The sequence below is a fragment of the Sebastes umbrosus genome, chromosome 4 (genome assembly GCF_015220745.1).
Source record: "Sebastes umbrosus isolate fSebUmb1 chromosome 4, fSebUmb1.pri, whole genome shotgun sequence".
Classification (NCBI taxonomy): Eukaryota; Metazoa; Chordata; class Actinopteri; order Perciformes; family Sebastidae; genus Sebastes; species Sebastes umbrosus.
This window is the reverse complement of record NC_051272.1, coordinates 2,886,175-2,898,828: the sequence shown is the minus strand read 5'-3', so window position 1 is coordinate 2,898,828 and position 12,654 is coordinate 2,886,175. Positions and strand designations below refer to the sequence as shown.

At 40.7% G+C, this 12,654-nt stretch overlaps 1 protein-coding gene across 3 annotated transcripts in view; it reads left to right on the top strand.

Annotated features, from left to right (window-relative positions):
• pparab (peroxisome proliferator-activated receptor alpha b) overlaps positions 1-11,979 on the top strand; it is a 40,721-nt gene extending 28,742 nt beyond the window's left edge. For 2 of the 3 annotated variants that reach the window (XM_037768684.1, XM_037768685.1), the window contains exons 5-7: positions 5,791-5,990; positions 9,069-9,522; positions 9,942-10,186. In XM_037768684.1, the coding sequence (XP_037624612.1) occupies positions 5,791-5,990; positions 9,069-9,522; positions 9,942-10,186 (899 nt within the window). Of the gene's footprint in view, positions 1-5,790; positions 5,991-9,068; positions 9,523-9,941 lie in introns of all 3 variants that reach the window. The other variant, XM_037768683.1, reaches the window with a different exon arrangement.
• Positions 11,980-12,654: the final 675 nt, after the last annotated feature.

Below are 12,654 nucleotides of genomic sequence, written 5' to 3'. Positions count from 1 at the left end.
TTTTTTTGATTCTCCGTTCACTTTGGAAGCGTGCAGGAACGTTTTTTCTTCAAGAATTCAAGGTAACACGCGCTGAGTAACTCAGTTTGTGGGTGAAGTATTCCTTGAAAATTTCCCTTTTCTTTCCCCCAAGAGTGGCCCTAATACTCACAAGTCAAAAACTTCACTTATTTAAAGTACTAGAAAAAATATAAATCTGCTGTGATTATTAATCCAGCACATGCTTCTATAGTCTGCGTTTCAGAGAAAACAGCTGCACATGCAACATCTGTTAAACACCCTAAACACAATATTGTCTTTTCTTCAGGTGTTCACCTCAGTGCTGCTTATCTTCTGTTTGGATTTCAGGAATATTGAGGTCAAAGTTTGTGATTCTGGTGAATGTTGTGTGCTCTGAGTAAACATACAACATGGCACGCTGACCCTCGGTCAAGGTCAATGTCCTGATTGGGAAACAGGCTCTGAAACGGATTTTTGGAGATGATGTGTGTCTATCTGTGTTTTCAGGGTATTTTTAGTAGAAGGATCAGAAAGGTCAATGAAATCACCGGGTTTACTTATAGACTGTGCACAGTTTGCAGATATTCCATACCGGCGGCTGGACTGAGCGTCTTTATTTTGCCCCATGGGGTTATTGACTGAAGAGGCTTCCTTATGGCGTAGCTCAGATTTTGATGATGATGATACAGTAGTGCCTTAAAGTAGTATTTCTATCAGCTCCACTTCCTCTTACAGTACATGTGTATTGAGTGTCATGAGCTTAAATGTAACCGTAGAAGGGGAGGAAGGAGATTCGAGACCCGTGCAACCTGATCTTTAGGGGTCTGGTGGTCTAAGAGACTATACCGGACTACAGCGATGCTGATTCTGGAGCTTTGTGCCTCCGTTCGTATCGATGGCAGTGGTGGAATAAGTACTCCGATCTTTTACTGAAGTAAAAGGAGCAATACTACAGCGTACAAATGCATACCGTTACAAGTAAAAGTCCTACATTCCTGCAAGTAAAAGTACAAAAGTGTAAGCATTAAAAATACTTAAAGTGTCAAATGTAAAAGTACACATTATGCAGAGTAATATATAAAATATTATTGGGTTATAATCATTCATGCATTAATGTGTTCATCACTTTAATGTTGCAGCTGGTAAAGGTAGAGCTCATTTTAACTACTTCATATACTGCTGGGTTGCTTAATCTATAATAAATACGTCATGATTTATTAATTGATTTATATTTTGTATTAATAATATTAATCTGCAAAGTAACTAAAGCTGTCAAATCTAGTGTAATAAAACAATATTTCTCTCTGAGATGTCGTGGAGTAGAAGTATAAAGTAGCACAAAATGGAAATACTCAAGAAAAATACCTCAAAATTGTACTTAAGTACAGAACTTGAGTACATGTACTTTCCACTTCAGATCAATGGACAATTGATTTCACAGTTACATCTGGAGGTACTGGACGTTCCTTCAGAACATGGTTCAGCAGTTTTCCTTTTTTTTTTTAATAAAGAATGGAAAGAGTATGGAAAAACATTTCTGTTTCCAGAAAGATGTGGGCCGACTATTCATTATGAGCAAAAAAAACAATAATAATAAAAAGTAACCAAAAACTGCCGGCAGACAGCACCGAGTGGAGCGCTGCCTGTCAGACTGGGCCAATCTTATACTTTCAATATTGAGGGAGGATACAAGCGGCTTCTCCCAATTTGGACTGATCCTCGTTTTGGTTGAAATCTGATGGGCTCGGTCATTTTCATCGTGAGCGTGACGAACTGTGACTCGTGTTCCAGCTCACCTCAGCTTGCCTGGCCGGTCTTGTTTTGATTCAGTGCAGCGGTGACGTGCTGATACAAACTGAGGAGGTGTCATCCACTATGAAGTGTCTAGAAGGTCTTCAGCATCATCAGATTCTCTTTATAAAATGCAATCACAGCTCTGCCCAAGTGCAAGATGTTTGACGGTGGAATGTCATCCAACTTTCTGCGTAGGACTGTGGATTGAGAGGCCATGATGGCTAAATGCAAGTTTTCCGAGGGCTGGTTTGACGATCCCAAATACAAAGCCTGGTTGGTTTAATAATTCCAAATGGAAAAACAAAGCTGGATGCAAACTTTGTGTAAAATCTTGTCACAGCAAAGTCAAATATGGTCTGAAAAATCTAGCTGGAAAAGTCTGGAATTTTGAAATGTGTAGGAACCCTGTAATATTGACTTATTACAGGAGAACATGTTGTGTATGTTGAAATGTCAAAGAGCTTATTGTGGCTTATTCTACAAATTATTTCTTGGGTGAAATTTTATCGCGATGCTTAATTTCTTTTCTAGAGTATCTATATCTACAACATCCTTCTTTTGCCGTTGCAACAGCAGCAAAGTGCTTTTATTATCTACACATAAGTGATTGAATGTTTCTTGACTCCAACAACTTGATAATACCTCAGATATCATGTACTATAAACACATCATTGGCTGTTTCTGTTTATTGTGAGATAATAACAGCAGTAATAAGTGTGACAGTGGTGAAGGAGATGTTTAATGGCTGGAGTCTTCCTCCACAAATGAGCCGTTGAAACAGATGATTTAGTGGAAAGACAGACTGTCCTCCTCCCACCTCTTTAAGTCCCAGACTCATCCCCTCACACTGGATCTTATAGGAAATGGACTTATGCTCAGCTTAACATCACTCACTTCCTCTCATCTTAATTAGACTTGGCTCCTGCCCAGGCGCCCGCTGTGGAGCTTTACCAGCTTCAGATGATCCATCCACTTTGTGAGCAGTAATCTAATGGGCCCTCACGCTGCTGTCTGCTCGCTCCGTATCCCATCACCCGCTCCGTCTCCGGCTCCGTTGGCCTGGATTTGTTTCACCAGCGGGCAGCTCGTTGGAGAACGGGGAAATCACATCTCCTTTCACGCTTTTATTGTCTCGTAAATGCCGGCGGTAGGAGCAGCTGGATGCTGGGCTCTCAGAGAGCGATATATATGTGTGTGTGTGAGCTCATCAGCTTTTGCCCATTTAAATTGGTGAGGAGGGGTTAAAAACAGTTCACCTCTAATCTCATTAGTCAAATGGGATCAGGCCGTCTGAGAGATGCCGGCATCCTCTCGTAGAAAAACAACTTGAAGCATGCTTCACACACACACCTTGTAATATGTAGTACCCTTCTGTGTTCATTCATAATATTCTGTTAGCTGGAATGCTTAAAAAGAAAAATCCTTTTTAACTTTTCTTTGTTGAATAGTTCTGTTTCCATTCTTATTGTCGTCTTTCAGCTGTTATTGCCATGCAAGTTGCATGAAAAATACATCCAAAGCATCAAGACAAAATGTCTTTAACGTAGAGAACTTCAACGCATTGCATGATGTTAATTACTTATGGATGTTAATCTACGGCTGTCAAAATGAACATGATAATAACACGTTAACACAAATTTGTTTCAACGCCACTAATTTCTTTAACCCAACTAGCGATTTTTAGGTTGTAGCGGGCTCAGGTTTAAAGCTAGAGTGAAGATACTGGTATCATATGAAACTATAAAAATCTAAGAAATCCATCGGTACCAACCATGTCATACTAGCTCGTCGCAAAGGAGGTTAAATACACAGTTTGCCTAGTTATGATTTGAGCATATTTTTTATGCTAAATTCAGTACCTGTCTGGACAATATTTGTCATTGTTTTGTTGTTAATTGATTTCCAATAATAAATATATACATTATTTGCATAAAGCAGCATATTTGCCCACTCCCATGTTGATAAGAGTATTAAATACTTGACAAATCTCCCTTTAAAGGGACTATTTGAATGTTAGCTGACCAGACGAAGGTCTCTCCATGAACATGATTTAGATCTGATCCTAGTGTTGGCTTTTCCTGCCTCAGCACAGGCTGAGGTAGTGGGGCTCTGCAGCGTGTCTCTCCGCCCACAGCCGGAGTGAACAGGAAGACACCGGCAACCGCTCGGTAACGAGACGTTAACGTGTCTCTCTGCAGAGCTCCGTCACTTCACAAGACACGGGAAACCTCTGTTGGTCTGGAGGAGCTGCAGCAGTTATTTCTGCACAAACGTCCACTGTACATTCACTAGATATTCTCAGAGCTAAACTAACTCTTCTGCAGTGTGGAGTGAGCGCGCGTTCACATCTAGAGGTGGAGCGAGCTGAGCGAGAACGCGCGTGTTGTGTGTGAGTGAAGGCGAGCAGGCAGAGGAGGAGAGGCAGCGGCTACACGCGAACGCTCATATGCGAGCGCGCATGTGTCCCGACCCGGTACATTTATACGCTTAGAAAGTTACAAACAGTCCCTTTAAGGTACATTTTGATCAGATAAAAAATGTACAATTGCTTTGCAACTAATCACGATAAACTATGGACAATCATGCGATTAATCACGATTCAATATTTTAGTAGATTGACAGCCCTAATGTTAATGTCATCCTGAGTCACATGGTCTTCATGTTGGTAGGTTTGTGTGTGTAATATTACATTCTGCTTTCCTTTTGTCTCACCCAGAGAGACTATTCATACCATGAGTCATCAAAAGAAGCACATTGCATTAATAAAAACACAACAAAGCAAAACACCCTCAATACCTGCAGCTTCATGAAACTCTTCTTGTTTTGCAACAAACATAACGTGAACTTATTTGACTGAGTGTGTGAGGGTTGTTTCAGGGCAGGACTGACAGTCTTTATCCGGGGCATCTGGGGTGGCCACGGCTCATCTCAGGTCACCCCCCCCCCCCCCCCCCCCTCCCCCTGGCTCCCACCAAGTGTTGGTTTTATTGCACAGGATGATTCTTGGTACTAAGTTGAGATGCATTCACTGCCAGGGTGAGACTGTGAACCTGAAGTAGTCAGGTGATGTTTTTGTGTATACACCTTCTATGGTAAAACAGATCTGTGTTTTCCTGACCTTATGGGCTCTCTTTGGAAGACTGCTTTCGTGTGTGCAGTGCTGGCACTGTGCTGTTTGCAGCTCCAGTTACTGTTCATAGACAGAATATGAATACATAATCTTTAGAAAAGTCTATTTTAACTTCTCTGACTTTGAAAGTAAGGCCCCGGGCTACACTTTGGCTCAGCTGTAATGCTAAATAATGTATATTGACATTAACAAGTCAAGTAGCATAACTGGTGGACGTCATGTCTTTGATTGAGTTTGGTGCATGTTTTTAACTTGGTCTGTGTTCAGGTGTAAAGCTAATTAGACTTTTGCTGATTATGACATTATGTTTGTTAAGGAACTGTGAGATGATCTCGTTAATAATACCACAGATTACTGTCCTCAGATCCACACATTGGGAGAAATAAAAGGCTTTGGCAGCAGATTTCAGGAAAACAGTGAGCGCAGTAGGATGTTGAACAGCCAGAGCAGCTTTCTATGTTTTCAGAGATGCTATTTTTTAACATTTCACCAGCTTTGTTTGGACAGATGTAATATTTCTGAATACATTAAATGTTTTTTCTTCTCTGCTGATATGTTGGCTTGGGTTCATTTCACGTAGCGGGGTGTCTTTGTAGAGATTTTTGAAAATGATTCCTCTGGATGTCAGCATCTTAAATAAGCGAGTATTGTGTTTTTTTATTACATTTTCCAAAACTGGGTTTGTATTAAAGCACTCTGTGTCCTCTCTTTGCTCTTATACAGTCATTCTTTTCTGTATTTTATTCAACGGGCTGTTTATAATAGTCATATTTAATCTAATATTTACATTACGCTGTAAATTGACAGATTTATTCTGGCACAAATTCTGTGATCTTACTCTGACTTTCTGTCCGTTCTGCTCACAGCCATCCGGTTTGGTCGGATGCCCCAGTCGGAGAAGCTAAAGCTGAAGGCGGAGATGGTGACGGGAGACAGGGAGGTGGAAGACCCCCACGTGGCCGACCAGAAGACCCTGGCCCGGCAGATCTACGAGGCCTACCTCAAGAACTTCAACATGAACAAGGCCAAGGCTCGAACCATTCTCACCGGCAAGACCAGCACCCCTGTACGTTGATTAAGAGTAGTGGGTTGGTGAGTGAAAGGTGTTGGCGTGTGTGTGGATTGGCTCTTCTCATAATTTCCTCACAGTTCAAGGTCATGTTGTCTTGCAACTTTTAATTTATTCCTTCCCCCATCGGAGCGATTTCGATCTAATTCTGAGCACATTTGCAATCAAACTAATGTCTCAATATGACCTGGCCGACCTGCACCTCGGAGATTATGTGCAGCCAGCAAAATGACAGGAACAACTTGCTCAATCGGTGGCGCGAGCCAACGCAACAAGCTGGACAAGGAAACATCTGTATCTGTATAAAGAGCCACTGTGTATGAGCCCATCACTTCTCCCTCCATGCCTGCTCTCTTTTCATCACCCATCCCCAATCTCACCGAAAACATTCACCCGCGGCCTCGTTTCTTTCATCAGAAAAGAGGGGCCGGCGAGGGGGCGCGGGGCGCGGGGGGGGTCGAGGTCTGCAGCCCAGAGTTGTTGTGAATTCCATGAATGAATGCGTGTAGGTGTGAAATAGGTCAAGAGGGACAGGTCAGTCCAAGTGAACATCCATGTTCAAACACAGACCTCCCCCACCGCTTTGGAGATCAAAGCTTCTGAATGGATAAGTGTCCAGACAGAGGGAGTCTGGGGGGGTTGCAGTCAGTTGTAAATGCACTACGGCTGCACTGCGTCATCATGACTAATCGCAAATGAATCATACGTTTTATATCTGTTCAAAATGTACCTTAAATTGAGATTTGTCAAGTATTTAATACTCTTATCAACATGGGAGAGAACAAACATGCTTGCTTTATGCAAATATATGTATATATTTATTATTAGAAATCAATTAACAACACAAAACAATGACAGATATTGTCCAGAAACCCTCACAGGTACTGCATTTAGCATAAAACAAAATGCTCCAATCATAACATGATGAACTGCAGCCCAACAGGCAACAACAGCTGTCAGTGTGTCAGTGTGCTGACTTGACTATGACTTGCCCCAAACTGCATGTGATTATCATAAAGTGGGCATGTCTGTAAAGGGGAGACTCGTGGGTACCCATAGAACCCATTTACATTCACACATCTGGAGGTCAGAGGTCAAGGGACCCCTTTGAAAATGGCCATGACAGTTTTTTCTCGCCAAAATTTAGCGCAGGTTTGGAGCGATATTTAATCTTCTTCACGACAAGCTAGTATGACATTGTTTTCTAGTTTCATATGATGCCAGTATCTTCACTCTGAACCCGCTACAAATCGCAAAAATTGCGTTAAAGAAATTAGTGGCATTAAAGTGAATTTGCGTTAACGCGTTATTACCACGTTAACTTTGACAGCTCTAAAATGCTCACATTGTTTGATCCACCTCTTGATTTTAGTGTTCATTCATGGTGATGCAGCACTTTTATGCAACATGGAACTCCCCATGAAAGTCATATTGTACCATTAACCACAGCTCTGTGTACAAATACCGACATGTTATACGTCATAATTTGATTCTGATATTGTTTGAGAACAGTATGGTATAAAAGAACACCCTTCTAATGTTGTTGCATCTCGCATTACTTTAAGACAAATTTAAGTTAGTAAATAAATATTATGGACCTTTTCATGCCATTCTGTTGCTAGGGCAACCGCTTTGGTCCAAGTTTACTTCCTGTCAGCTACTTCATTAACAAACATTGCAAGAGGAAATACAAAGGGGCCCATTTAAAAGTTTGTGTTGTCAAGTTTGAAAATGTCTCTAGAAGATGCTGTAGCAAGAAGACAGTTGATGTTGGTTATAGTTGATCACCTTTGTGGAAAAACTGGATCCTCCATCACAATTTGGATCTGTAACTGAGTCAGAAACTCTCCGTCAGGTTTGACTCATCCGTCTCGTCTGGGAAGAACACTGAGCCATGATTGTGTCACCGTTGGCTCTGATATGTGTTCAGCAAAAAATCGGTTTCAACGTCTGACTGGTTTTGCTGCAACGGTAGGAACAGTCCTGACGGGATGTCCTAAAAAAACACGAGCAGTTACAGAAATGTCAAGCTGTTGCTGCTGTTGTTACTGCCTCTTTACACCTGCCATTTAAATGTGTTTTGGGTGATCGTATTGCAAACGGATTGTGTTTGACCACATGAAAGTACCGGTGTAAATGCACCCAAAACACAGTGAGGATGGATTGTGATCCGATCGGCCAAACCAGGGACGCATTGTGACCACATTGAACACTAAATGCAAATTGCGTTTTCATTCTAAATAAAACAACTACAAAGCTGGAAATGTGTAAGCGTGCAAACGAGAGTAGGATGTGACGTTTGGTTGTTTGAGCTGGACAGAGCGATCAGATCTCAATGTGGACAAAACATTGATTCGAGGCGTTCTGAGACAGAGATTTATTATTGCATGACCGATATTTAGAGTGTAGCATCATAAAAATGTGTTGTTCAGAAGTACTTTTAATGTTTGTTATATCAACTTATTTATTGTAAATGATCCGTGACAAGTTATCCAACGATCATGTGTTGTGACGTAAATGAAGCTGCTGGGTGTCGGGTCCCTCATACCTTCCCTTCGCCACTCCGGCCCACATTTATAGCCCAGCGCTCCTGAGTCAGAGCTCTGACATGATGAGCAGCAGCAGCAGGTGCAGCTGCTCATCAGATGTGGTAACAGCTAAAAACTATGTAGAATCAAGGGCATGCAGCTAGCGTGAGCTCACATAGCTGCTTCTTATATTTCTACAGAACATTATTTGCATCTCAACCCTCTTTTCAGTGTGAAGAGTGTCCCATAATTATATAGTTGTCGGGTTAAGGAGAGTAATTATGTCGTTGTGGAAATATTCAAGTGGCAATAAGGACTCTGGGCTTAGCCTCTCCTTTCAGTAAGGATTATGGGTAAACACCACAGTCACTACAGTTTTTCATGTAGAGAAGTTTGCTGACTCAGCTTTTCCATATTTATGTAGTCAGGTCAGGTTTATTTTTTGCCCCAATCACAGTACACACTGGTCAGACTGTTTTGCATTTTAACCCATTTTTAGCCATACACGTGCAGCTCATATGTCTTTCTTCCCCTCCGCTGTCCGCAGCCTTTCGTCATCCACGACATGGAGACCCTCCAGCTGGCAGAGCAGACGCTGGTGGCAAAGATGGTGGGCTCGGCGGGAACGCTGAAGGACCGGGAGGCGGAGGTTCGGATCTTCCACTGCTGCCAGTGCACGTCGGTGGAAACTGTCACCGAGCTCACGGAGTTCGCAAAGTCCGTCCCCGGCTTCTCAAGCCTGGACCTCAACGACCAGGTGACTCTTTTGAAATACGGCGTGTACGAGGCCCTCTTCGCCATGCTCGCCTCCAGCATGAACAAAGACGGGCTCCTCGTGGCGTACGGCTCGGGCTTCATCACCCGGGAGTTCCTCAAGAGCCTGCGGCGGCCGTTCAGCGACATGATGGAGCCAAAGTTCCAGTTTGCAATGAAGTTTAACGCCATGGAGCTGGACGACAGCGACCTGGCTCTGTTTGTGGCCGCTATCATCTGCTGTGGAGGTGAGGAAGCAGGAAAAATAATGTTTATGATTAAACTATTAGAGCAGCGGCGGGTAGAAATGGAGCAAATATGATTAAAAAAAAGATGTTCTAAAGCCTGAAAACAGAGCCATGAGGAGCTGTAGAAGTCTAGTTATCTCTCAGAATACTTGAATTACAATATGCTGAAAGGTTATTATGGACTTTTTGCCCAATGATGCCAAAAATATACCGTCTACTGCAGGTTTAAGATGCCTTATATGTTTGTTCTCCTTTTGCTCTTTGAGGACTTTATCTCAAAGCCTCCATATCACACAAATTGCAGAAATTGTGAATGCATTCTGGTGCCACCTTGCTTTTGAATACTTTTATTCCAACAGGAGATTATGGTTAAGGGGTCTCACTCACTCAGGTTTTATTCCCTCTTCCTCTGTGATCAGATCGCCCAGGCCTGGTGAATGTGGCGCACATTGAGCGAATGCAGGAGAGCATTGTGCAGGTGCTGCAGCTCCACCTGCTGGCCAACCACCCCGACGACTCGTTCCTCTTCCCCAAGCTGCTGCAGAAACTGGCCGACCTCCGGCAGCTGGTCACCGAGCACGCGCAGCTGGTGCAGGAGATCAAAAAGACAGAGGACACCTCGCTGCACCCGCTCCTGCAGGAGATCTACAGAGACATGTACTGAGGGGGGTCGCCAGGAGGAATAACCAGGAGAGGCACTCTTACAAATCATCTCCTTTTTATTTCAGGGACAGAAGAAGAGGAGTCCTCCATAAGCTAGGTTGAACCACTTAAACCCCCCACCACCGCCCTAATGCAGCAAGAATTAGCTTCTGGTCAGCACAAGGGGTCCTGTTGAGGCAGGAGAGGCCAACACAGAGCTCTCCACTCCATTGGCAGAAAAGTCATGTATGCAAAGACGTGATTGAGCCCCTATTCTAGATCCCAGTGTATGCAATCTCTGACCAAACATGGATAAAAAAGACTAAATTAGAAGTATTTGAGGTGTTTGCCATGGTTCTCCCCGTCCTGACCCTTAACAAGCCCTAAAATGAGGAAAGAAAGTGAACTTGATAGTCACCACTCCAGCAGAATGCTTGAAAGTAGATTTTTTTATAGTGATGTCAAAGAGCAAAGAGCCATATACCTTCACAGCTAACAACACCCAAATGACTTCAGAGGGCAGCGACATTAATACGGCAGTAGTGACGCAGTTTTCCAGCAAAGGCAGCTTCTGTCAAATCGGCTGTCAATAACGGGCGGTGACGACTATCCACGCATCAGCCCCCCTCCAGCATGTTTCTTCACCTGTTTTACACCCACAGACGCAACTGTGGTGCTCCTGAACATCGTCATTTATTTGTACTGTAAGCCATACTGTGTTTGTAATACTGGAAACATTTTCATATTCTTTTCTCTTCCTGACAAAGACAGCATCAAAACTTTGGTACAGATAATCACCACTTATTAGCAATAGTATTTTTTACACTTCAGAATAAGAAAGCAAAATCTTAGTTTGGAAGAAACGTTTTTTCTAAAGACTGAAAGGCACAACAGATTCACTGTGCACACACACGCACTACGATGAAGCACGAACACGCCTGCAATATGTTAATATGGCACTATTTTATACCGGACTTCTGTTAAAATGCCTTTTTCACAAAACACAGACTATTTGGCACTCCATCCTGTTTCTGTGTCCCGCTAACACCAAGATAAACCGCATTACAACCTTAATACAGGCAGACTTAAAGCAGATTTACCAGAAATTAATTCATCCGTTTCTTAATTTCTCACTCGGTGAAGCCCCGTTCCTCCAAAATACATCTCATCATTTCGTTTCTCTCAGTTAGTCATGTTGTGTCTCTCCATCTTCTCCTGTCTGTCTGCCTTCAATCGTATTTCACTTGCTGTGATCGGTCCTCATAACACCTGCAGTTGATTTAAGAAATCAGGGCTCTTATGTGCACATTTTTATATGATGGCAAAATGAAAAGCATTATTCTGTTTTTCATAGAAGAAAATCATAATGTGATGGCCTCGTAGATTAAACCAATACTTTGACACTTTGACCTTGTAGTTTCTGTAAAATCACCTGGGCAAAAAATCAAAAGACAAACACAAACGTGTGGCCGTCTGCACTTATTTGATTCTGTAGAGTAAGATAAAGACAGTCATCCTTTTGGTAACACTTTATAATAACCATCATTTATAAATGGTAAATTAATAGTTAATTAAACTCAGTTAAAAGTAATTTTACTGTTAACAAACAATGAAATGATAATTAATCATGTTTACTAATTATTACTATTTTAACAGTTAATTGTTGCACACATCCTAACATTTAATATACTATATGAAGTATTTGTTAATGATTTTACAAAATGTTTAGTAAAACTTTAAGAAATTGTTTGTAAAACATCTGTAAACATACATAGACAGATGTTTGTAACACTTTGTTAATGGTTATTAATTGGTTTACAAACCATCTATAAACATTATTTAGATGCTATTATAAAGCTGATTATCTTGTTAAATGGTTAATAAATACGTTGTAAAGCATCTATAAACATTATTTAGATATATAGTTGATACTATATATGTATATAATTTTATTTTTATATAATTATATAATTTTATATATATATATATATATTTTTTTTATATATAATTTTATATATATATAATATTTAATATTTTTTAATATATATATTATTTTATTATTTATATATATATATATATAAAAATATATATATAAATAATGTTTATACATAGTTTCAATATCGATATCTATATCTAAAGCATTTATAAACATTATTTAGATATATAGTTAATACTTTATATCAATGGTTAATAATTGGTTTCTGGTCCATCTGTCTATGTAATGTTTATAGATGTTTTGCAAAATATTTCTTAAAAGCTTACAAATAATTTTGTAATTATTAACAAATACTTAATATAGTATATAATGTTATAATGTGTGCAATATTAAACTTTTACTACATAGTGTACTATTGTAATCAGATTTTTATCGTCTCTTATCAGCTATGATGCAACATAGAATTTATAAGCAAATTATTTAATATACAACAAACTAATGATAACAAATTATAGCATTACTAATAATTAAGAAATGTTATTAATTATCATTTC